General features: G+C 34.5%; 1 protein-coding gene across 1 annotated transcript in view; it reads right to left on the bottom strand.

Annotated features, from left to right (window-relative positions):
* The window catches only part of SYNE1 (spectrin repeat containing nuclear envelope protein 1), a 560,807-nt gene that overhangs the window by 110,540 nt on the left and 422,570 nt on the right, over positions 1-27,697 (bottom strand). Inside the window, 9 exon segments of the mRNA XM_078155071.1 lie at positions 2,629-2,802; positions 5,182-5,382; positions 7,126-7,245; positions 9,270-9,371; positions 16,003-16,212; positions 16,770-16,925; positions 17,268-17,399; positions 18,944-19,100; positions 26,576-26,682. Of these exon segments, the coding sequence (XP_078011197.1) occupies positions 2,629-2,802; positions 5,182-5,382; positions 7,126-7,245; positions 9,270-9,371; positions 16,003-16,212; positions 16,770-16,925; positions 17,268-17,399; positions 18,944-19,100; positions 26,576-26,682 (1,359 nt within the window).

Here is a 27,697-nt window from a genome sequence, read left to right as displayed (position 1 = left end):
AAGAATTTTTACAATTAGTGTCTCTGATAAAGGCCTCATTTCTAAAATATATAGAGAACTAAGTTAAATTTATAAGAATAAAAGTCATTCTCCAATTGATAAATGATCAAAGGATATGAACATGCAGTTCTCAGATGAAGAAATTAAAGCCATCTATAGTCATATGAAAAAATGCTCTAAATCACTATTGATTAGAGAAATGCAAATCAAAACAACTCTGAGGTACCACATCACACCTGTCAGATTGACCAACATGACAAAACAAGTAAGTAATAAAAGTTGGAGATGTGGGAAAATTGGAACACTAATGCATTGTTGGTGGAGTTGTGAAATGATACAACCATCTTGGAGAGCAATGAGGAACTATGCTCAAAGGGCTAAAAAAATGTGCATACCCTTTGACCCAGCAATAGCACTTCTAGAGATAGCACTCCCAAAGAGATCATACAAATGGGAAAAGGACCTACATGTACAAAAATATTTATAGCAGCTCTTTTTGTGGTGGCTAAGAATTGGAAATTGAGGGGATGGCCATCAATTGGGGAATGACTGAACAAGTTGTGGTATATGAATGTAATGGAATACCATTGCGCTATAAGAAATGATGAGCAGGGAGACTTCAGAAAAACCTGGAAAGACTTGTATGGACTGATGCAGAGTGAAGTGAAAAGAACCAAGAGAACGTTGTACATAGTAACAGCCACGTTGTACAATGACTAACTTTGATAGACTTAGGTCTTCTCAGCAATGCAAAGATCTAAAACATCTCCAAAAGTCTCATGATGGAAAATAATATCCACATCCAAAGAAAGAACTAAGGAGTTTGAACACAGATCAAAGCATACTATTTGCTTTTTTTTTCTTCTCTTTTGTTTTGTTTTCTCTTTTTTGTGGTTCCTCCTATTGGTTCTAATTCTTCCTTACAACATCAGTAACGTGAAAATGTGTTTAATAGGAATGTACATGTAAAGCCTGTATCAGATTGCATGCCATCTTGGGGAGGAAAGTGGGGAGGGATGGGGAGAAAAAATTTAAACTCAAAAGCTTATAGAAGTGATTGTTAATAAATCAAAATAAATTAATAAAGAATTTTTTAAAAACCAAAGTAATATTCCTAAAGTACAAGTCTGACCATGTCAAACAAAAACTTCCGGTAGCTCCCTATTGCCTCTATGACAAAATAAAATACTTGCCTGGCATTTAAAGCTCCTTACAATCTGGATCCAGCCTAATATTTTAGGCTTATTTAACATTAGTTCCTTCATATACACTCTATGGTCTAGTCAAATTGGTCCATTTGCTGTTCCTCACAGAAGCCATTTCACCTCTCATCTTTCCCTTCACATCTCTACCTCTTAGAATTCCTAGCTTTCTTCAAATCTCATGCCCTACATGAAGCCTTTCCTGACCCTCCTAGAAGTTACTGCTTTCAATTTCCCTAAAATGACTTTGTACAAACTTTATTTAGTTCAGTATGTAAATGTTGTTTTCTATGATTGAATGTAAGCTTCTTGAGGGTAGGAATTTTTTTTTCATCTTTGTCTTTGTAACCACAATACATAGCATGGTGTTTGGCATATAGGAGGCATTCAACAGATGCTAGCTGATTATATGCAGCCATGCGTATCAACTGTACTTCATATAATATATGAGTTGGTGTACTCTATTTGAGGAAATAAATTCTTAGAAGAAATGTCACTATTCAAACAGGAAAGTTTTAAAATTAATACATGATATTAACTTTACATTAGCATACGAACCCTTTTACTTCATACTCAAATATGATTTCAGTTTCACTGTGAAAGATCATTGATGCTTATCTAGAAAGTGATTTAGAATAAGGTTCAACAATTTCTCAATGTCAAATCTTCATTTGTTCACTTAATTTAAGTTTCCTAATGTCAACATTAAATCCCATTTCACAACAAATCATTGTGGACTGGAAACTTCCTCCTTGGAAGCACAAAAAAAATCATGTATTGTATTGTAGACATACCAGTGTTTGTCTACAATGTATAATGAGATGTAGCAAAAATTAAGCATGCTATCTATACCACTCAAGTGTGCTTATGATGGTGTGAAAGAGGTTGAAAACACCTGAAGCTTTTGGGGGTTCTAGAGAAAAAAGGATTTTTTTTAAGGAGGAAAACACTTCTTGGAGTTGATCAAAGACAAATACCCAGGAAAGACTGAGACCATGGTGCCAGTCACTGGTAGCAATATTAGGGCTACTCCCCCCACCTCCATTTTTGGATTTTGTAGACAATGCGCTAACAGTTCAGTTTCTATTCCATGCCTAGTGCTCAACAGGGTTAATAGCATTCAAAATCACATTCTGTGCTCATACAGTCACATGCTCAACACATTGCTGCTACCTTATTAATAAGATTAGGGCACTATATAATACTTTCTTAGGACTCACATTTCTGAAGATTATGTAAGTATGGAATTTGTGTAAAAATCCATTTGTGGTAGAACCCCAGGGAAAATATCAACAACAAACATTGATGAAACCACGGTGCTCCTCCTTAAAGTATGAAATGCACTGCATGGATGCACAAACCTTGCCTTAATGAATATCCTTGCATTTGTTTACAACAGAAAAGTAAGTTACAACCAAACTCTCACCTCAAGAATGTATTCCAGCTCTACACCTCTCTTGTGAGCCTGCTTTAGTACAGTTGAAGCCTGAGCCATCAACTCCATGTGGACCTGGTTTTCCTTTGGGATGGCCAAACTGATTATCTTCCTGGAGAGTGTTTCAGTTAAGATCATATGGGATTCAAGGCCCTGAAAATACTCCTAGAAATTTTCAGAAAACAAAGTGGTCACAAATCTATTCACATCTTACTTTTCCAGTAAAATTTGCTTCCAAGCAGTGTTGACAGAATTGGGTTAATGTAAAATAATATTCAGCTTGAGCAATGTAACAATATTCCAAACTCACTGTCACCATCACATTCCAAACCCCAAATCTGATTTTACCTCAACAATCTTCTTATGCTCTTAAGAATCGTTCCTCAATGGTACCGAAAGATATTTTAGAATTGAGATCACTTTTTATGGAGTATTTCCTACATGAAAACCTTCAATGGCTCATAGTCTTCCACAATATAAAGTCCAAATTGTTTAGTGTCATGTTTTAAAGACCTATCTTCCCTTATTCCCTTATACAAATTCCTTGCTTCAAACAAACAAATCTGCACTGTTTCCTGGATACCTGCACCAAGTGCATTCTAATTCTATGTCTGTACTCATGTGTTCCTTTCCTGGAATATTTCATCTCTACATGTTCTAAATTACTTCCTTCTTCAAAGCTCCAACTGTTTCTTAAAGACTAAGAAATTTAGTTGTCTTCATTGCCATAGCATGGTGTTAACTCAAATTAATCTGCAGGTCATGAAATCTTTCAGATAATTTGTTGTTGGAATTCCTTCTGCAACATCCCTACAAAATCAGGTATCACAGCTCAAGCTGAACACTTTCAGTTACGGGGAGCTTACTGTTATAGAGGCAGCCCACTTAATTGGTGGATGGCCCTGAATGTGAGAAAGACTTTGAGTCAAAATATGTCTCTTCATAAATTTCTACCCTTTTGAATTGACACTCATCTTTCATTATAATGTCAAAGACATGAGGGGAAAAAGTAGCTCTCTGAAAAAATGTTTTCATGGTAAAATAACAAAACCTTAATAAATTATAAAGGTTTAGATGAAAGTATCTAGAAAAAAATGAGCACTGAAAAATTATACCTCCCTCATCCCTCTGAATGCAATGGATTATGTGGCACCAGAAGCAACGGGAAGACAGTTTGGCTAAACATGTTTTCTTTTTTAAAAAATGAACTCATATATAAAGCATACTACCAACTTGGTTCAGTCACATTTATTTTACTTTTAGGCTGTCATCCACCATAAATAATTTCTGAGCACAATATCCTAAAGCTAAAGTAGCAATTTTACAGACTAAGAAAAGTTCATTAAGCATCCCATCAGCATTTTCAGTTCAGTCACTGTTAAATCTCCGCTTTGGCACACACAAAATCACAATCATTAACTTTTAGTCAAATGGACCAAGTATAATTATCATGAAACCAGTACAGATCGTATCTGATTACATGCAGGCTAAAAACATTTCCCATAAAGTATCTGGAAATGAATGAAGATGTTGTTCTACAGTTTGTTTAGTGATCTCATAATAGCTGTAATCTTGGTTTCTCACCTCAACCTCAGGGAATACTTTTCTAGAGAAGTCACATGGAATAGTGGGAAGAATAGTGCTCTTCCTGGAAAAGTTGGAAAGACTTAGATACAACTCCTTCCACCTATGCTTACTAGCTGCATAAACCTAGGTACTGCACAACTGTAAACTCCAGTTTCTTCCTCCATAACAAAGCATTCGTAAGAATGTTGTTATTGCCTGCCTCATACACAGTAAATAAAAGTTCATGAGTAAAATGCATTGTAAACCTTAAAATGCCTTAAAATGTGAATTATTATCTTGCCATTCTTCTCATCTTTTTTGGCTACCCTTATTCTTTGACCCTATATGATTGTGTGGAATGGACACTTAGAGAAATAGGGATTCTATTTTCCCAGGAAGATGTCTGGAAGTTCAAGGCCAGAGGAGGAAGAAACATCTTTTTCTGTACCAATGCATCTATAGCTATAATGGAGGTGGAATTCATCTCTGAGTCTAAGAAGGAGTTTATTCCTAGGGCAAATGGGAAAGCTGCTGCCCTTGGGCTGAAGAAACTAAGAAGGAATATGTTTCTAAAGCTAAATTATGAGAAAAAATAGGTAATTAGTGTTAGCAGGTAGAATAGACTTTGGAATAAGAATATGAGATAAGAAAAGATTCTCTCTAAAGAATTCTATTCTTTGATTATCTTCCATTGAGAGAATAGAGTATGCCAGTAAGGATCTACTTTTTGAAAAATTACTAAAAATTTATGCATTTCAACTTAGAACTTTCTCAAGATCCCATTTCAATTAATTTGCAAGAAATCTTTGTTCTTTCCTATTTCAATGGCCTTAATTTACTTTGAATAGTAAAACGTAAGTGTAAAGCAAAGTACAAATAAGAAATCAAAAGATGGAGAATACTATGTTTTAATATGTAAATGACAGTGTGTAATAATGGGTATTTAGAAACACATATTTGCATTTATTTCTTTTGTACCTTGTGCTTGTCAAGTAGCTGTTGAACTTCCTCTTTGGAAGATACAATCATTTTTTGATCTCCTGCCATCTTTTCTTGACCAGTTTCCAGGAGGTCAGCCAGGTCTTGCAGAGCTCGTTCATACTGACTCTTAAGGGCTAGATTCTGATTTAGCCCACTGCGCCGGGAAGCAATGACCATCATCAATTCATCATACATGTCCTAAGAGAACAGAAAAAGCAACAGATTATAATTTAATATACAGGCAAATAACAGGGTAAAAACATGTCATTTGATCTAAACAATGAGATTATATCATGTTTATTTATGCCCAGATATCCTCTATTTCTAGGAGAGCCTTTGGGTAGAGCAATTTATTTGCCTTTAATGCATCTAAAAATATTTGGAAATCATGTCCAAAAAGAAGAACTTAATGTTTTAACACTTCAATAAATCAATAAATGTGACCTGTGAGTGTGGTCTGATAATAGCTCTACTAGTGATGCCAAGTGTCAGTTCATAGGGGGAATGTAGATGTGGCTTGCCTTATATGACTTTGGGAAAACTATGGAGAGGAGTAAAAAGGTAGAAATTTGGCCTATGAGACGTATAATAACAGGGAGGAAAGACAATTAACACTATTCTTTAGAGAAAGTGTGTTCAGTTTCCTTAATATCTTACAGAATAAATTACAACCTAATTTTGTAGAGCTTCAAAGAAACTAGTTTTTAATTAGTTAAATGGAAGCAAAGAGAGATTTTTAAGGAACTTAGACAATATTTTGTCAACTGAGTGGAATAAGTAGCTATTAGACTTGGAATCACATTTTAATAGGGGTTGATATACCAACCAAAGAATTTTTGAAAGGTTGTAGAGTGAATTAATGTATCACATTAATGTTTATGGAAGACCAAAAATGCCTAATATGGTAAAATTTAATGCTCATGCTCAGTTACAAGTATGCTACTTGGCTTTATTCCCTCATGTCCAACAATCTGGAATAATGACCGAAGAAGCTGCAGACAGGGCTCCACATAAGGAATTTTGAAATGTTAGGTGTAGAAATGAAGCCAATTAAATCAGCCTTTCTCTTTGTTTAATAAGGATGTATTTTATTTCCCTAAAAGGACTTGTGAATCTTAATTGAGTTTATATATCCTTCTAACATTGTTGTAGTAAGATATACAACGATAACTCAGGGTTTTATTGGTAACCACTTGCAGACTTTTGGAATACAGAAACTTCCATGCCAGCTTGGTGTTTAATAAAATATGGCATTCCACTGACAAATGTGGCAGCCTCTATTATCACATCTGTGTCAGGTTTTGGGTAACCCATCAAGAATACAGGTCTAGAAAAGGGAGGCTAGATTTTCAGACCTCTTGGAATGATCCAGGGAGTTCTGATGCAAGGTTTCAGATACATTATAAGTATTTGAAACTTATAAAGACAGGGCTATATTTTTAGCTCTCAAAGCTATTATTAAACAGAGTACATAGCAAAGTGCATAATGTGAGTCTTCTTTTTTCTCTAAAAAAACTTAGGGCAGGTAGGAAATAAAGATGGAAAGTTAGCTACAGAAGTTTCCCTTTATTACTAGACTGGCTTCATAACACATTTTCTAGGGAACTGTATCATGTGAAGTATATAACTATTTTCAAATAAAAGCATAGTTCTGAAAAAATCATGGAGGAAAGAGAAATCCTAAAGAGACATTATTAAAAGAGGTTACAGAAAATTTTGTTCATCAGTTAGTACCTAAGCAATATGTATTTCATTACAAAAAATCAAGGATGTAATAGAGAAACCAATTTCTATTAATATGAACTATGAAATATTAATAATTGCATTACTTTGTCACATTTGTTTTGACAAACATTAAGTGTACAGTATGTTTAGAGTACCGAGTGAAGAATGGGATAAGACAGAAAATGTGAATAAAAAGGCCATTGACTGCATATTTACCTGGAGTTTAGAGAGTTCTTGCACAGAGGGCTGGTCAATCAGCAGTTTATCACCACGTCTCTTTAATTCAATGATACTTGCATCTAATTCCTTCAGACCATCTTCAGCCTGCTGTATTGCCTGCATCAAATAAATGACATTTCTTTGTAACATTCCTGTAGTATTCATGTCGACTTAATTGTTCTTTCTACCCCAACCTGCACCCCTATTGTTAAATGGTGGTGTTTAAAAATACATGAAAACTACAAACAATCTATTATAAGGAGAAGAGAAGAGCATCCAACGTGTAGGTGCTAGCCACCTCAACAGTGATGCAGAGGATTTAAAAGGTAAGGAATAATGGCCAGATAGGACAAATAGTGTATTTTGTTCAACTAAAAACTTGAAAATGGAGTGTGCACGAAAAGAACAGATGAAGAGAAAGCTTACCTATATTTCTTTAAAAAATCCTCATTGCTTTTCTGTGATATGGTAAAAACTTCCTATATGATCAGAAAGCACGTATGGAACACTATCTTCTTTGGATTGGTTAACACAGATGGTTTTGCCCTTGAGCAGGGTATATTCTCTAGTACAAATATAACTAGAATTTTCTCATCTGCATGACTAGGGAATATAGACATTCTCTGGAATCAAATGGGGAAAGTTTTTATTAAATATCTAAAATACTTATTAAATATGGAAAGGTCACTGGCCCTGGAGTCAGAAGACCTGAATTTGAATCCTGGCTTAGTTATTTACTACTTGTAATACCTACTTTTAGTTATTTAAATTCTGGATTTTCTGTACAATCTACATGATCTATCAAATTCTGGATTTTCTGTACAATCTACATGATCTATCAAATTCTGGATTTTCTGTACAATCTACATGATCTATCAATTAGGTTTTTTTTTTTAAACTTTCTCATTGTCCTTCCACCTCTAAAATCATGTGATTCTGATTCTGCTGTGGGGATTACAGAAGAAATATAGGTGTGATCCATGGTCTCATGGTACTTACAATTTGCTTAAGAAAAAAAGAATGATACACATGAAACACCTCAAAAGCAGCATGGTAGAGTAGGAAAAGTTGCAGTCAAGAGTCAGGAGATAAAAGTTCAAGTCAGTTCTGTTACTAGCTGCAGTGGCATAAGGCAAATAATATAATCTCTCTAGGTCTCATTTCCTTAAACTGTAAAATGAGAAGGCTTGGCTCTCAGGGATCTTTTTGGTCCCTTCTGGCTCTACAAATCCTGATTCTAATTAGACAAATTACAAAAAGGCACATAATTGAGTACTAAATAATTATAATAAAGGACATATGGGTTATAGGAGGTTAGCAAAGGAAATAGTAGAGAAGGCTTTTATGGCAAGAGTGGTACTCAAATCAGGCTTGGAAGACTTTATAGGATTTAGATCAACAGGAAGAGGGCATTCTAGGCAAGGGGTTGAACATTAGCAAAAACACAGAGGTTAGAATGAACATTTATTGTGCCTGAGAGAATCATAAAATGGTTGGACTAAAGTAGAGTCTCTATCACAGATGACAAGCAGGCACTACCGAGTGAAGACAGAATCTGTTTTTTAGCTTAAATAGACATTTTCAGTGGCAGAAATAGTTATTCACCTTAGATACTTTGGTATTAAAATACATGCTCCAATCGGAATTGGGTTGTTTTTTTTTTTTTGCTTGTATTCTCTATACATTTGATGGTGCCAACATTGTTCTTATGGTCTTTTTAATACTTACAATCTATTTAACATTTATGGAGCAAAAAGATATCTTAAACAATATGACGAAGGAATGTACAAAGGACCACAAGCCTTCAAAAAGTAGTTTTGCCTGAATACAACTATTTTCTTCAGTTTTAGGAAAAGAAGATAGTAGTGTCCATAATAGCCCCTAAAATATCATAAAATTCTAGTGTACTCCAATAAACTCATGGAAGATGGAAACTAACTTTTTGTCCTGGCTTAAATAAGGCTTATTAATTCTTGGAAGTGAATATGCTTCATCCATCTTTGGAGATTAAAAAAAGACTCATTTCCCCTCTTTCGTAGGCCATATATTGATTTTCTGGTGACTATTTGAGCTGATGTGCTCCATAACCACTACTTTGTTACATGTGTCTTCCTTTTTCAGAAACAGGTAACTATAAATACCTCTATTTGTTCTGCTGCAGGCTTCTCCACCACACTGGCCAGTTGTTGCAGAATGATGTATTTGTTATCTGCTAGTGATGTCAAAAGCAGTTTGAGATCATTCTGAAGGAGGAAAAAAGTAACAGAGTGATAGGTAAGTCATCTTAGAAACCCACATAACCAACTACTCACAGATTAATGGTAGCAGCCACTCAATATCTGGAGTAAGATGTAGCACATACAGGTCTCAAGATCTCTGTACTATCTTGTTGGTTATGTGGAATTTGACAAGCATTTGAAACTTTAATGCACAAATAATGTATAACTTAAAAGCAAAATGGTCAATCAAAGCCTTTCATTATGTGTGAATTAAAGGTATCATTTATAAGATTGTGAAAAAACCCATTACTTCTTTTCCAAATTTTCTCCCCATCTCATGCCTTCCCCACCCCAAGATGGTGTGTATTCTGAATACCCCTTCCCATAATTTGTTCTCTCTTCTATCACCCCCCTCCTTCTCATCCCCTTCCCCTTCTTCTATTTTCCTGTAGGGCAGGATAGATTTCTATACCCCATTGCCTGTATATCTTATTTCCAAGTTGCATGAGAAAACAATTTTTAACATTTGTTCTTAAAACTTTGGGTTCCAAATTTTCTCCCTTCCTCTAACCCCACCCACCCTTATTGAGAAGGCCATCAACTTGATATAGGTCATACATGTGTAATCATGCAAAACATAGTAGTGATGTTGTGAAAAATTATTTCCCTTCATCCTATCCTGTCTCCCATTTATTCTATTTTCTCTTTTGATCCAGTCCCTCCTTAGAAGTGTTTGCTTCTGATTACTCCCTCCCTCAATCTGCCCTCCCCTCTATCATCCCCCTGCTCTCTTATTCCCTTCCCCCCTATTTTCCTGTAGAAAGATAGCTTTCCATACCCAATTGAATGTGTATATTATTCCCTCCTTAAGCCAAATCCAATGAGAATAAGATTCACTCATTCCCTCTCACCTCCCCACAATTGCCCTCCACTATCTTGTCTGTTTTATGTGAGATAATTTACCCAAGTCCACCTCTCCCTTTCTCCTTCTCCCAATATAATCCTCTCTCACTCTTACATTTTATTCTCCAGATATCACCCCTTCATCTTCAACTCACCCTGTGCCATCTATCTATCTATCTATCTATCTATCTATCTATCTATCTATCTATCTATCTATCTATTTTTTTTCCCTCCAACTACCCTAATACTGACAAAGGTTTCATGAGTTACAAATATCATCTTTCCATGTAGGAATGTAAACAGTTCAACTTAAATAAGTCCCTTATGATTTCTCTTTCCTGTTTATCTCTTCATGATTCTCTTGAGTTTTGTATTTGAAAGTCGAATTTTCTATTCAGCTCTGGTCTTTCCATCAAGAATGCTTGAAAGTCCTTTATTTCACCAAATATCCATTCCCCCCCCAAAGGATTATACTCAGTTTTGTTGGGTAGGTGATTCTTAGTTGTGATCTTATCTCCTTTGCCCTCCAGAATATCATATTCCAAGCCCTGTAGTCCCTTAATGTAGAATCTGCTATATCTTGTGTTATCCTGATTGTGTTTCCACAATATTTGAATTGTTTATTTCTGGCTGCTTGCAATATTTTCTCCTTGACCTGGGAACTCTGAAATTTGGCTACAATATTCCTAGGAGTTTTCCTTTGGGGATCTCTTTCAGGAGGGGATCAGCAGATTCTTTCCATTTCTATTTTACTTTTTGGTTCTAGACTATCAGGGCAGTTTTCTATGATAATTTCTTGAAAGATGATGTCTAGGCTCTTTTTTTGAATGTGGCTTTGAGATAGTCCAGTAATTTTTAAATTATCTCTCCTGGATCTATTTTCCAGGTCAGTTATTTTTTCAGTGGGATATTTTACATTATCTTCTACTTTTTTCATGCTTTTGGTTTTGTTTTACAATGTCTTGATTTCTCATGAAGTCACTAGCTTCCTTTTGCTCCATTCTAATTTTTAAGGAAGTATTTTCTTCAGTGAGCTTTTGGACTTCCTTTTCCATCTGGCCAATTCTGCCTTTTAAGACATTCTTCTCCTCATTGGCTTTTTGGACCTCTTTTATCATTTGTGTTAGGCTATTTTTTTAAGATGTTATTTTCTTCAGTATTATTTTTTGGGCCTCCTTTAGCAAGCTGTTGACTTGTTTTTGTGATTTTCTTGCATCACTCTCATTTCTCTTCCCAGTTTTTCCTCTACTTCTTTTACTTGTTTCTCAAAATCCTTTTCGAGCTCTTCCATGGCCTGGGACTGATTCATATTTTTCTTGGAGGCTTCGGATGTAGGAGTTTTGACTTTGTTGTCTTCTTCTGGTTGTGTGTTTTGATCTTCTTTGTCACCAAAGAAAGATTCTATGGTTCGACTTTTTTTTTTTTGCACACTGTTTGCTCATGTCCCCACTAATTACTTGAGTTTTAAACTCTTTGTTAAGGTAGGGGTCTGCTGAATGTACTGCCCCAAGCTTTGGGGGTTTTGTGTAGCTATTTTCAGAGATACTTCTAGGGACCTGTAAATTTTCAGTTCTTCCAAGTTGGTATGATCAAGGGTGAGGTGTTTACTCCTTTCCTGGACTATGCTCTGGTCTATGAGTGACCACAAGCACTCTTTCCTGCCTTGGAATTGTGAGGAAGATTACCTCTGTACTGCCACTATGAGCTCTGCCATGCCAGTGCTCCTCCTTTCCCTAGGGCTGCTACCCAGAACTGTGACCCATATCTAAGCATGGGCAAAGCAAGAGAATCCTACCTCAGCACCAGCAAAGATATCCCTTCAATCCCCCTCTGATCAGCCTCGCAATTCCCCCTCCATCTGTGGTCTGAGAGCTCCAGAAGCAGATACCACCCTGCTAAGACGGGACTGAGGCTGGGCCCTAGCTTCTCTCTCACCATGGTCCAATAGACCTTTCCTACTGAACTTCTAAGTTGTCCTTGGCATTTGTGGATTGAGAAGTCTGGAAACTGCCATAGCTGCCCATGATTCAGTCCCCTGAGGCCTGCTCCAGGTTTGCTGAGGCCTGGTCTTTGCCTGCATGCCCAGGCTGAAGTGCACTCCTCTACCAACCTGGTGCCATAGACCTTTCCAATCAACCATCCAGGCTGTCTTGGGCTGGAAATGTGTTTCATTCTGTATTTCTGTGGGTTCTGCTTCTCTAGAATTTGTTTAGAGCCATTTTTTACAGTATTTGGAAGGGTTTGGTGGCAGGGGGGCTCAAGGGAGTCACTGCTTTTACTCTGCCATCTTGGCTCCACCCCCCATTACTTCTAACAATTAAAAAAATCCCATTAAAGATTGGATTTTAAAACTGTTCTTTGAAAAGACATGAAACTAGATTCCTAGAACAGCACCACACTATTTAATAATTACATTTTATTTGTTGATTTCACAAATTCAGTTAGGTATACACAATAGTTTTTGTAAATTTAAAGGAAAGAATTGTTTAAAGTAACTAGAGGGATTTATGAAGGGACAATGTCTTGGTTGAGACTTATATTTATTCCCTCAACCTAATTTTATTGCCAAAAACAGTGAATTTCAATCATGATGGTCTTGGTGCTCCCACAAAAGAATGGACCATGAGGACAGTTGTCCTAAAGTGTCTTTTCCAAAGGAAAAATTTTGAATTGGAATACTAAATCACAGTTATAACCTCTTAAATTTTATTTGAAAGACAAATAGATATGCTTATCTTTTAGTTAACAAAATAATACTATAATAATCACATTAGCAGAAATCCATGCCATGCCTATTATAGCCTCTCTCTGGTGAGTTCAGTGAATATGGATAAATTTCATCAGAGTGCTAAACCTGGTGCTATAGTCAGGTGAAGGTGAGCTTTAAACATAGAGAACAACAAATAAAGCTTCAAAGGATCTACTATGCTGTCCACTCTTACAACTGAGAAAAGCAAATAGCTCATGGAGACAAATGACAGAATAAAAACATAAGAATGCTGAACGTGAGAAAAAAGGAGACAATGATAAACTGCCCAAGGGACTGAAAGGAACAACTGTTTCAATTAGGCAAAAGACAGACTGTATTTGCAAAAAGAATGACAACACCTCATAAAATATTTGAAACTTGTCAAGAATGAATGAATCCATAGACTACAACAATGCTATTAGCAGAATCTCCATGAGCTGGTCCAATCCTGGGCTCAGATGGGAGGAGTATGGATTCTACTAACCATTTGAAAGTTGATTCTATCTCTGTACCAGCATGCATGTGCCACTAGGATGTGGTATGCCCACTTCTGGTGAGAGGCATAATAAAGGCTTTCCTTTACACACACACACACACACACACACACACACACACACACACACACACACACAGAATTCATTTTATTCATTATTGGTCTGGAAAAAGCCAGACCTATTGCGGCTATAAATACTTGATGGGCAAATAAAAAACAAAGACATACCATTCCCACAGGCATTGAGTTCTGCCAGCATAGCAGGTATTTGGTACTTAAGGAGAATAAAAATGTTTGTGGCTTTACCTTTAAATCATATTCATATTGTAAGTATTTCCTCTAATTAAATGAGAATAAAGTTTTTTGAAATGCAATAGTTTTTGCACATGAGCTGGCCACTGTGTGACTGATTATTTAAAATATGTTCCTAAGTAGGTAATATTCTACAAAAAAGAAAAAAAAACAAAAAAAACCCCAAAGCATATTAAAAATACCATCTTTAAAAAAATCCAAATGCATGCTATCCGTTTAGTGTCATAAAACACAATAAATAAAAATTATTAGGGTTCTTTTTATTACTAGCTATAGCAATTACCTTAAAAAAAAAGAAAGGTACCGGAAAAATATATAGTATAGGACTCCCAAAAGAGATTGACTATTGGCATTTAACAAATACATAGTATTAATCAATGTCCTCCTTGGCTAATGTACTAGAATCCAATTACAACTTATTGCACATAAGATATTGCTATAAAGTAATGAGACATTGATCTGGGCAATGATCAGCCATGATTTAAGAGGGCTGATGATGAAACATGTGACCCACCTCCTGAGAGAGAGAGATGATGGGTTCAAGATACAGAATAAGATATATATTTTTGAACATGGCCAATGTGGGAATTTATTTAATATGAATGTTCATAACTGTTATAAAGTTTCTTTTGCTTTCCATTCCTCTGAATCTGTATTCTTAGCCACTCTTGCCCTTAGATCCTCACTATTGAGTTAACTAAGCTGACATGACATCCCTTACTTCACAGATTGGACACCTTTCCCTAAATCCTCACTGATCACCAGTCACTTCCCCATCACAGAGCTATCACTTTGCCTCCATCACCAACTCCTTGATGTTATATCTTGAAAACTACATGTTATAGTAATAACTGAGTTAACAACAACAACAACAAAAAACACACATGCTCACATAGCATGTTTTCTGTATAGTCTAAGACTCTTTTCTCTAGACATCTATAATAACTAGGCAGGACCATTCTGCTGTACTAACTGAATTTATGGCAGTTCCATTCAGCTTTAGTCTTAGCATACCCCATGTACACTCCCTTCTTCAGTCACATATTCCTGTACACAGGTGCTGTGGAAGGCCTTATCATACATGCAAAAATATAAGAGAAAGTACATTGTCATAATGCTACACGACAATAACTGAGGTGCCATAAAGTATGTCTTATTTTCACTAAAGATGAGGTTGTTAAGCATTTTCCAATATTTTCACAATCTTAAAATTTTTAGCAGTATCTTAAATTACATAAATTTTTTAAAATGCTCCAAATATACGATGAACCTGACTATATACTTGCAAATAATTTTACCATTCACTTTTCGTATGTTCTAACCAAATTTTTCAGTAAGTATAACAATATACAATATCCCTTTTTTAGACTTCAGGAAGCAAAGTACTAAAGCTTAAGTGAAGCCAATGACTATTTCTCTCTCTCATCCAGAAAATAACATTTTCAAAGTGTATACTTGACATTGATCACAATTATAATTTAAACTCCATCAAGCTTATGTATAATAATATATTTTAAATTATATCTATTATAAAGTACTTTTGAAAACATCCTCCTATTAGATAGTTAAATATTTAAGAAGGTGAATTTTATTTGTAAAAGGTGGTTTAATTTTCACCGAAAGCTAAAGCTCAAATTATATCATCAGCCATTATATAAACCTCATTTCTCCCTATTCACCCAGTCATGGAAATGTCCAGGCATGTTTATTTGGTGTATATTTGAAAATCTCAACTGAAAGTAAAAAATATGACAAACCTTAAGATCTTTAATGTTTTAAAAATGCAATATACTTTTAAATAGAGGCAAAGTGATTATATGACTAGCTCTTTTAAAGGATATATGTCTTTAAATTAAAATATTTTCTGCATAATTTTGTAATGCATTTTTAAAGCCTACACTAGTCAATATTTATATTAGAAAATTCCCCTGAGTTCCAATACAATTTATTTAATGTTATAAGCTCTCAAGTAATTCTAGTTATCATGTGTTTTTCCCATATCTCTGCAAGGACCATGACATTTCAAATTTTCTAATTCCATAAGTAAATTGCTTGGTTAAATTCCTAAACTACTAATTTTGGCTTTGCATCACACATTAATTAACATCACTCAAATTAAACAACTTGTTTAGTGATGATGAAATAGGACCACAGAACTATAAATAATTTTGTAGAATAAAATTTAAGAATGACCCTACCTGAAAATTTAGTATTTGCTGCAGTCTTTCTTTCATCTGATGACATCGCTGATTTACTACAGAATCTAACAAGGATAGCCTCCCCAAAAGACAGCCCAAAGTGTCTTCAATAACATCGCGATTATCACCATTTTCAGGAAATGCTTGGGAAAACAAGTTCTTGTTCTTGTCCATTTCCTCAGACATCTCTTTAATATCTTTGGCAAGAGTCTGGAGTCATAAAAGGGGATATCAGATACATTAACACATTCATTATCAACTTTTATCATCTCATTGAAAAGACAATGAATTAATGTTATTCAAAAAACTAATTCAAGTTTTTTGATTTTTTTTTAACTTGACTTCAATGACCTTAAGACATATTTGGAGTTCACTAGATGAAATCTTCTTAGTAAATATTCACTACCGGGAATGCCCTCTGTTAAGTACTGAAAAAATATAAAATGTTATTTAGAAATTAAGTGATTTATTTTTGATTTCTTTTATCCCTTACATGGGTTTGTGATATATGCACCGACATTTCCATAGGGAGTCCTTCAATGTTCTTTTCTCTTTCTTATGTATACTAGATCAAGAATTCAAATTCAGAATATAAAGGTTTCTGCCAAGTTTATAGTCCTAATTAACTTTCTTCATCATCTTCTTTTAAGAGTCCCTAATTTTCTACTTTCTTTTTTTTTAATATCTCATGCTTACATCTAAGATAAATTAAGTAGAATTTAATTGTTTAATGGTATGTAGTCATGGAGGTATGTTACCAAACTTACTTCCTGGTTATAGAGACATGTTTCTGTTTCTTCTGGTAAAAGGGCTGTAGCAACAAATAAATGTTCTTCCACATCATCTAGCCAAGTAGAGGTAGCTGAAACTCCATCATATAATTTCTGTTCCAAGTGAAAATTTTGCTTCCCTGTCCTTCCACTCTGGGAAAAGAAATTCAAAAGGAGAAGAAAAGGTCAGTCTTCTAATACATTTAATACTGGATCTGAAAAAAAAAAGGAATGTGTTGTCAGTAAACAGTTCCAATTAGATAAATTTTTTTGCAAGCCTTACAAAATACAAAATACTATTTTTTGACTTTTGTTTCTTGTGTGGGAAGGAGGGTGGGGTTGTGATATTCATAAGAAGAGTCCAGAATATAACCATACTGACCTGTTAATGTTCACTTTAGTGACCTTTGTTGGCTGGCTGCTAAAAATCTACATTTTAAAATAATATAAATCTTTTGCAGAATAGAATTTTCAAGTAAACCAAGAATGAGATACCTGAGATGAAACTTCTTCAAAAGCCTGGTTCAAACCATCCAACAAAGATGTAACTGAGGATTTTGTTTGAGTCTGTCCTTCCCCTTTGTACAGCGGCACACCAGGCAGCAGTCTATTCGGCCTGCTATAAAGCTATATAGGAATAAGGACAGTTGTTTAGGACAATTCTACAGTACTGTATCAGAAACACACAGGACAAATATTGAGGAAAGGGTCCTTATGTAACTGTAGGCAAAATTAATTTCTAGAGTGCAGAATATACAAACTTTAGTATTTCATATTTATGAATGACAATGCTTTCAATGATTAAAAAAAAAAACCAAATAGTAGCTTCCTAATATAGGAAGTTCCTTATTGCTTTACCTTCCATCTCTCTTCCCTCAAATCCAACCTAACTTAAGTTTCACATCCACCATGAAACTCTTCCTCTACCACACCCACCAAAAAATGGTCGCTCATTTAGTAACATATCTCTCAAACTTCTGTCATTTGAACTCCTCTAGTATTTATTTACCATTCATCAAGTACTTAATTTTGTACTCCTTTTGTATATAAAATACAAGGAAATTCTTGTATTTTATATCACTTTCTATCTTCTCAATGCATATTTAAGAGCTTGACTGTAAGCTCTTAAATATTAGGGCTCATAGAGTATACTTCTATGAATTACTGCTCTGCCCTACCAAAGGCTGGGTGCTACACACAAAGGCACTCAGTGAATGTTTGTTGAATAAAAAGATGAATGAATGAATATATATTGGGAAGGCAAGTTTTAAAAATTGATTATAGTTTCTGTTACAAAATTGTGTTTTCTGATATATCTAATAGTCATTGTCACAGCTGCCTAATTGCCAAATTAGACTTATAGCATTCCCATCAAATTATGACTTCAAAAAGGAGTGGAAAAAAAAAATCTAAAAAAAAAAGGAGTGGACAAAATTTTGGGAGATATTTTGATATGGCGGTTAGTGGGGAAGGAAAGAGGAAAGAAAAACAACTCATTGAAGATGACATTTCAAAGAAAAATATGACTGGTCCAGAGGCCTTTACAGATTGATTCCTTTGATAATAAGAGTTCACAACCATTTGTAAAATATAATGTTTGTTTCAAAATTCTATCATTCAGAAAACAATAAAAATATACATTTAATTTATGGATCCTAATTTGATCATCATTTAGCTAACTGCATTTAATAAGATGATGGAGAGAACTCTATCCCTTGTGCTGTTTTACATATTTATGTCCCATACTCAAGTAGAAGTAAAAAGAACAATAAATAATTTGAAAATTCAGCAGTCAGAGAAAATTCCTTTTGAAAAATGGGATTTTTAGGGGGAAATGTTGTATAATAATAGTCTTTTCTCTAATTTATGGACCAAAGCATTTTCATAACATAGTACAATAAAAAAGATGATTGTTCATGAAATTGTAAATCTACTATTTACAACTTGCTCTTCCTTTCAACTATACAACAAATTTATCATGTAATTTTTTCCTTTTTTTCTTCCACCCAATATTCTTATAAATAATAATAAATAATATAATAGTCTTATAAAAACTGTGACAGAAATATGGTATATTTTATTATTTCTCTTGGACTACTACAGTGAAATTGTAAATAGCTGCCTTATTACACACTCCCAACAATCAATAACCAAAAAGCAAACACAGATACCATCTGCTCTTGTTCCTGCTCCAGAGCATTCTGCAACAGTCTCTGCTTGGTACTAAATTCCTGATGAAGACTTTCCCATTTCATACGCATGTGGCCTTCTGCTGAGGTTTTTTCCCCTTCAAATGCCAACTCCTGGGATATTTCATCAGGCTTCTCACTATTTCAAGAGCAGATAATTTCATCTTACAGTTTGTGAAACAAAAACAACGACCAAAGGAAAACATTACAAAGCACAAAAATTAACCTCTAAATTTGGTACTAGACAGTTCTGATTGCTAATTTATATGGAATCAATCAATAAGCATTTATTAAGTGTCTATTATGTGCCAGGCTAGGTAACTTTCACAACAGTAAGTAAAGACAAACATTTAGAAAAGAATAGACATTCAGCAATATTCTAATTCACATTACTATCACAAATTAGTAAATTTTTTTTATGTAGAACATTTCCATATTAGTCATTTTGTACAAGAAGATTCAAAAAGGAATGAGAGAGTGAAAAATAGTATGTTTCAGTCTATATTCAGACAACATCAGTTCTTTCTGTAGAGATGGATAGCATGATTCATCATTAGTCCTTTAGGATTGTCTTGGATCATTGTATTGCTGAAAATAGCTAAGTAATTTGCAATTCTTATTGTACAATATCACTGTGACTGCACAATGTTCTCCTGGTTCTGCTCACTTCACTTTGCATCAGCTCATTTAAGTCTTTCCAGGTTTTTTTCTGAAATCATTCAGCTTGTCATTTCTTACAGCACAAAATTATTCCATCACCATCATATACCACAACTTATTCAGCCATTCCCCAATTGATGGGTATTACCTCAATTTCCAATTCTTAGCCACCACGAAAAAATCTGCTGTAAATATTTTTGTACAAATGGGCCCATTTCCATTTTTTTGATGCCAGCAAATCAATATTTTAAGATAACATTTAGGGATTAAATAAAATTAAATTTGAATGAAATGTCTATATGGCTTTCAGAGCTCTCTATATAGCTGATAATAAATGATCTTACCCTGATTAAAATCCTTATCCATATCCTTGCTGTCTCCCTCATTACAATACAATCACCTTGCAAACAGGGACTGTTTTATTTGTTCTATTTGTATCTCTAATGCTTAGTACAGTGCCTGGCATACAGAGGACACTGTATAAATGCTTGTTGATAGATAGACAGATCAGTCTCAAAATGATAAAGAAACTTTTATTTTTTCATTCTTCTGGAATTTTCATGGGCTAGATTCTTGGAAATATAATTCTACTCAATTCAATTCAATTCAATTTAACTCAATAAATATTTTTATATGCTTTTTGAATGCAAGGTACAATGTTAAACATTAGAGATACAAAGATCAGTTGATTGATCAATGAAGATTTCTTAAACCCTGAATATGTCTTAGACACTGGGAATACATACATACATATATATATATATACATATATATATATATACACACACACACACATATGTATATATATACACACACACATATGTATATATATATATATACACACACACACATATGTATATATATATATACACACACACACACACACACACATATATATAATATACATACACACACACACACACACATATATATATATATACATATATATATATACATATATATATATATATATATATATATATATATATATATATACACATATATTAATGAAATGGTTCTTGTCCTTTAGGAGTTACATTTCATTAATAGGTACAGCGTGTATACACAGTCAGGTAAGAGACATTTGTCCATGTAATTGAAACCATGTTAAAACTAGAAGACATCTATTTTTGATTATTTCAAAACTGTTCTAAAGGTCTATGCTTTGAATAAGCAACAGCGAACTTAAGGGGAAAATATTTAAATTTTCCTATAAAAATAGATGCATTTAATACATTTTCTCTTGCCTTGTTGGCAGTCCCTGGTATGTCACAAATATATTTATTTCCTGCAGTGTTTGCACAGCATTTTTGTGTCCCCAAAAGATATATTTTATTTGAATCTTATTTTGTTCAGATATTTAGACATATAACAACATATTCAAAGGTGAGGATCAATTGGAAAGGAAGTTATATGGTATGGTTTCATTTCCAGATATCCAGGGAAATTATGCTTTCACTCTTAGATGTTCATATTATACTCTTCTTTTCATTTAATTTTCCCTAATAATCTTTGGAGAATTCTAGTAACATTTTCCTATCACTATCCATGTGTATGTATGCATGTATAAATGTATAGACAGTATGCATATAATTTATATTATACATTTATATATCATTATTAAATGTATAATATGTACATTATATTACACACACATCCTTTGGGTGATAAGTCCTAACAAAAGGAGAGGGTCACGCTCTTGGAAAATTTTTCTTATATAAATAAATCCACATTTGATAATTTGATAGTGTTATAAAATGGTGAATTTAGAGGCTGAATAGAAGCTTGCCAATAAAACTTTTTCTTTCTTTCTTTCTTTCTTTCTTTCTTTCTTTCTTTCTTTCTTTCTTTCTTTCTTTCTTTCTTTCTTTCTTTCTTTCTTTCTCTCTTTCTCTCTTTCTTTCTTTCTTTCCCTTTTTATGAGTTTTTTACTCTTTGGCCACTGGATATATTAATTGTGGCATTTATGAGTAAGGGAGGGGATAGTTGTGCCTATGATTGGGGCCCAGATCCCAACCCCATCAGGTGCATAATCAGGTACATAAATTTTTAAAAATAAGGTATAAGCATAATAAATCAAAAAAAGTCCTTGTAAGTTACCCCTTAAAGTGAGTAGTGCCTGACCACTGATTTCTTTAAAAGAATAATATTTTTTTTCAGCCAAAGAAAAGATTTATTAGAACATCCGTCATATTGGGCACTCTTAAGGAGTCTGAATCTTAGTGAGCTATTGGCTAGATTGTAAAAATCTGAGCAGTGGCTAGATTATAAGAATCAGAGCATCTTAATGGAGACAAAATGGACCTTTTATACAGAAAGACTATGGGAGGGATCTAGGTGTGGCCAAGTGGTCAATGAGGTAATAGAATTCCTGGGGTGACCTAGGGAGAATGGAGCCTAGATAGGATGAAGGGTGGGAGGTAGCCTGGGGACATAGGGAGGTCTAGGCTTGGTTAAAGGTGACAGAATTTGGGAGGTTGGGTGTAGCCACAAAGAAAGGCCAGTTGGTGGGATTATAGCCTGAGGCGAAAGCCACAGATTTAGCCATGTGGGAAAGTCCAGGGTTTTTCCTTTTTGGGGTCTAGATCCCATCCTCATCATTCCCCCCTCGAACAAATGGGACCCAAATTCTTTTGGAGTAAGGGGGAGAAGGTCAAAGAATAACATTTTTATGTCTAAGAATGTAATTTGGAGTTGCTTGCCTTTCCTTTGGACTATTTCCAAATTAAGAGGATATAAAACAGGGGAAATAAAAAAGTCTGTGGAAAAAACAGTAAGAGATAAGCAGAAGTATCTACTTTTTGCATATGTCTAAATGAGAGAGAGAGTGGGGGAGGAAGAGGGGAAGGGGAAGGAGGGAGGGATTTTATATTACTAGCTCCTTTAACAATGATTTTCAGTGAGGTGTAAATGAGAAGAATTAAAGAAGGTACAAATTAAAGAATTAAAAGAATCACCAAGGAGACATTATCTGAAATACATAAAATAAACTTTACTTGTAGTCATGGGGGAAGATACTTTGTACCATATTTCTTTTGCCTATTAGATACATTTGCAAATACTTATGCCCCAATGTCATAAAGCATGAAATACGATAATCTAATAAATTATCCTTAATCATTTTTTCACTATTTCTTTTGGCATTGGGAATGCTTTGGTACATTTTTTTCTTCTTCTATCTGTGGGCATTATAGCAATAATTTCTTTGCTGCATTTCCATACTTTATTCTATGCTAGCTAAAACTCTTCCCTTTTTCATTTTTCTAGTTGTGAACATTCCCATTTATTTTTCTGATTACCTTCTAGTATCTGATTTATAGAGTTGTTTTATTAATGTTTTAGTTTAATAGCTAGGAGGATGAAGACAATGATAATGATAGCTAATATTTATGTGACACTTTAAAGTTTATAAAGTAATTTATTCATGACAGTGAAGTCATTTGAGACAGCTCTTTGGTAGCAGCTTGAGAGGCTATCACTTTCTGCCCTTTCCTCTTGTGTCTCTATCAGGGAACAGCAAGATAGGATGGGATTTTTATTTCCTCCCTTCCCCCTTCTATCCATTGGCTACATAAGTATGTCTTTTGTACACAATTTCTCAACCAGTTGGAGATTCCATACCTAGCAGGAAGCAAGAAAAGAGAGGCAAAAGATCATCTTAATGGCATCTGAGAAGAGAATGAGCTAGCTATTCAAGAGAGAATTAGACCTGACAGCTTGCATTTGAACTGTGGAGATGAACAGGACAAGGAAGTTCAGCTAAACAACTTCTCCAGCAAAGATGCTACCTCTCGGGGAGTGGTGGGTGAAACAGTGTGTTGATACCATAAGAAGAGAAAGAACATTAAAGGCCCTGAAGTGCTTGAGATTCACATTTTCTCAGTTCCCTATGTATGTGTTTTTCTACCAGATACTCTTATATATGTGTTCACTATTGTCAGAGAGCTCTACAGATTTAGGGTGGAATGCTTTGTAGCTACTATTCTTACTATATCAATACATGTCTACTTTGAACTAATTGTGTCTATTGGCTGATAAATATAAACACACTAGTTGGGGCTTGTGATCTATAGTTATAGGAACTCAGATCCATAGTGTATCTTGAACTGGAGTCAGCAGTCACCTCCCCACACTCAATCTGCAAAATGTGCTTGCTAAGGTAAGTGTAGCCCTAGAGGGGGTATTCACTTTATAGCAAGCATAGATTTGACTTTTTGCAATTTCCACTCACTGCTCCTGGTTCTGTCCTCTGGGACCAAACAGATGAAGTCTATCTAATCCCTGTTCCACAAGCTATCCACCCAAGTACTTGACAACAGCAATCATGTCTCTTCTTATTCTTTATATTAAACATTCCTAGTTCCTTCAACCAATCCTCATCTTACATGGACTTGGAACTCTTTTATAATCCTTGTTGTTTTCTTCTGGATGTTGTCTAGCTTATGATGTCCTTAAAATGTGAACCTAATATCCCAGGTGTGGGTTGACATAGGCAGAGTACAAAGAACCTATTACTTCCTTATTCTTGGGATCTAGCCCTTTCTTAATACCAAACTGAAGTTTAGTTTTGTTTAACTTTCATTTCAGTAAGGAAGGCTAGACCTAGGACTGGGTAGTAGAATGTGTTGTACTTGCATTTTTATTTGCATGTTTTTCTTAGCATTTATTTTCTACTGTTTAAGCTTTAGGCGTTCTACGGAGGATTTATATAGGATGAAACAGGCATGAAATGTCTGCCATCTGCACTAGAGGCAGCATACTGATGAAAGCACAGATCTTTTACAGTCTCAAAAGTACCCTCCTGTTCTGGTGACTTAATAAGACACATTCAACATTGTCTGTGTTCTGGCTTAATGAGCTTGTGTTTACAATAGAACAGTAATAATACTATTTGTGAAGAATTCTGAAGGTGAATATTAGATCTGTTATTGATAAGCACATCCTGAAATCAGAATTATGTCTACGTTTTATTTGTTACAATATACAGACAGATGATGACTTAATTACCTATTTACAACCGTAAATGTGGCCTGTTTTCTTTCATTTATTTTCCTGAGTAATGTTTTTTACTCACTTGCTCTTTTTTTCTAGCTATTTTCCTTCTTGCCTTTTCTTTCTCAGTCTTCTATCCCCCTTAGTGCCTAAGTGCCTCTATGTGCCTTTTACATTGTAGGTATATAATAAATACCTATGGGATGGAAATTTTCTCCTCTATCTTTTCCTTTATATCTCCTTATGTTCTCCTTCCATTTCTCTCTTATGCTTTCTTATTTCAGCATCTTTCTTATATAAAATTCCAACTACTTTCCAATTCAAGGATAGCTTAGGCAGCAGTGAGATTTGTTCCTGTTACTGAAATATCACAATGACCGAGTTGAAATAGTTGTGGAGGTGAGGTAGGCAATAGCTGGTCTTACGAAAAGGTAGAATAGGTAGCTGCCTCTGTGCTGTCACATAAGAGGTGCCAAAATGCTCCCAATCTGCCAAAGTATGTGGAAAATAATATGTTTATCATAGAAATATGCAAAGGGGAAACACATTATTAATATGTTGCTTGTTACTATCACCTTATTGTGAACTAGTCGTTCCAAGGCTAGATTCAATCCTGCAGTAGGGCACTGAAGAAGAGGTAAGCTTTGATTGAGTTGGAGTAGGGGGAGTAGGGAATAGGTAAAGGACAAGGAAAAATCCAAAGAAGGAAGAATTATCTGAGAGGGCAGCTTCTCTCTGATAGGAAAAACAAAGGTAGCAAAGACCATGAGAGGCATTATAGACAAAATAGAAAAGGCCTGAATTAACCTTTGTCTACTTCATAATTCTTAATCCAACAAAAATTTAATAAATGTTTACTATGTATAAGGTATTTTGATTTAAAGCCATCTCAGAGGCAGTCAAACAACCATAAATCCCAGGGCTGAAATAACCCAAAATATCAATCTCTCCAATCTGCTCATTTTTGCAGATGAAGACCTAGAGACATAAAATGAGTTCTCCAACATCACAAAGCCAGAACAAAAGCTCAAATCAACTTCCTCTAAATCCAGTCTTCTTTCCATTATACTATACTACAAAGGATGCATTATTTTGTGCTTCTGCTTTTTATGCTGATCAAATGAGACAATATATGTAAAGTTTCACAGAAGTTAAAGCATTATATAAATTGAATTTTATTAATTATTGCTATTATTATTTGCTACCTGTGTGATCCCTAGCAAGTTGCCCTCTCTAAAATTTCAGTTTTCTCATTGGTGATTGGACAAGATGGATGGAGAATCTATAAGGTCCATTATAATTCTAAATTCTATGTCCTTCAGGAGTGATGTTTTAATGTTTATCCACAAAGTGGAACATGGGTCTGGATGGATCAAAGGTATAACTCAGTATTGGATTTCTCATTTTATTAAAAAAGGAATCATGCCCTTTCTTCCTAGCTGCCTTATCTTCTGGGAGGATATATATATATATATATATATATGAAAGGTATTACAGATATGAGACAGATTTAGACTACCCCAAAAAGCATCGTATGCACTCTGAATACATTTAATATTCTGAAGTGAAATGAAACAAAAAATAAACAACATTTAGAATATGATAAGAGAAAATAAAATTTTCTCCAAATAGTTGAAAAGTGGAAGAGAAAGGAAAGCAAGGTAAATTGTCTTAAAACATACTTGGGCGCATAGTATAGTGGATAAAGATCTGGTCTCAAAATTAGAAAGAGGGGTTCAAGTCCTAACATTGACATATACTGAATGTATGACCCTGGACAAGTCTCTTAACCTCTCAGTGTCCTAGAAAACTCCCTAAGACTTTAAGTTGTAGAGGAGATGCTGAACTGCATTGGCAGAGGATGATTGCTCACTGGGAGTTCCCTACACCAGTGAAATCACAACTGTCCCTTCCTCTTCCCTCACAAAAAAATAGATAAATAAAAATAAAAATAAAACACACCTAATGCCAGCACTTTCTCCAGCTGAATGTTGAGTTAGAATTTCTTCTCCACGACTTGCTACTGATCGAAGAAGGCTTTTCTGTTCTGCTAACTCTTGTTCTAGCTCCTAGTCAAGTAAAGAGAAAAATGTCAAAATATTTGTGAGCTTAATAAAAATCATCCACCATGTCCTATAGCACTGATAATTCTTCTGTTTTCACTTTTCAATTATACACAGTATAAAGTATGAAAACATACATGGCAAATACTCTGTATCATAATATTACTTAATATTAATTGATATCACTCTTTATCTTTGATGAAAGATGATTGTCTATGAAAATGCAACACAGTTCTTTTAATACTATAAAAAGAATCTTGCAGGGCTGTAGTGCCCCCAAGTGGATTAAAAATAGACTTCATAAATCAATGTGAAAACATCCTATGATGTATGAATGGCAGCTTCTCGTAGAATAAGATGTCCCGCCCTTTTATTAGCACAAAACTTCTTTAATTCTGGTCCTCCTAATTTGGAATCTAAAACTGTCTGGACTCTGGCTAAATTTTACTTTTATGCTGTTGAGAGATTTACACATGGATATATGTTTATATTACTTAAAAGATTTTTTTTGAGAACTTATTGACAGATAAAAATATTGACAATTAGAAATGGTCATTACTTATTTATTAAAGTAGGCTCTCCAAAGGCTTCTATTGAGTGAATTTTTAAACCTAGTTTAAATTACATAGCATATACCTGAAAGCAATACAGCTGCACTTCTTTATAGAGGCAGCAGATAGAATGCTAGACTTGGAGTCAGGAAGACCTGGGTTTAAATTCAGCTTCTGACACTTGACAACTACGACCCTGAACAAGCCATTGAACTGTATGTACCTTAGGCTTCTCCTTAGAATTTATCTACCAAGTCATGGAAGGGATTGTTTTCCATGGTTTAGGAGATTATAGACCTAAATAATAGATTAGTCCATAATCCCAAATTTTCCCTAATTCCTAGTTCCCTTTTTCCTGATTACTATAGTTGTGGTCAGTGAGGTTTTATCGAACATCTTTTATTAAATATCCTTTTTGATCTGGAAAAGATAATTTATCCACCCACACATACAATATCATCCATTCATTT

This window comes from Phascolarctos cinereus, unplaced genomic scaffold, assembly GCF_003287225.1.
Source record: "Phascolarctos cinereus isolate Bilbo 61053 unplaced genomic scaffold, phaCin_HiC Scaffold_5;HRSCAF=322, whole genome shotgun sequence".
NCBI classification, from domain to species: Eukaryota; Metazoa; Chordata; class Mammalia; order Diprotodontia; family Phascolarctidae; genus Phascolarctos; species Phascolarctos cinereus.
Note: the sequence above shows the minus strand (reverse complement) of the source record. Positions and strands in the feature narration are given on the sequence as shown.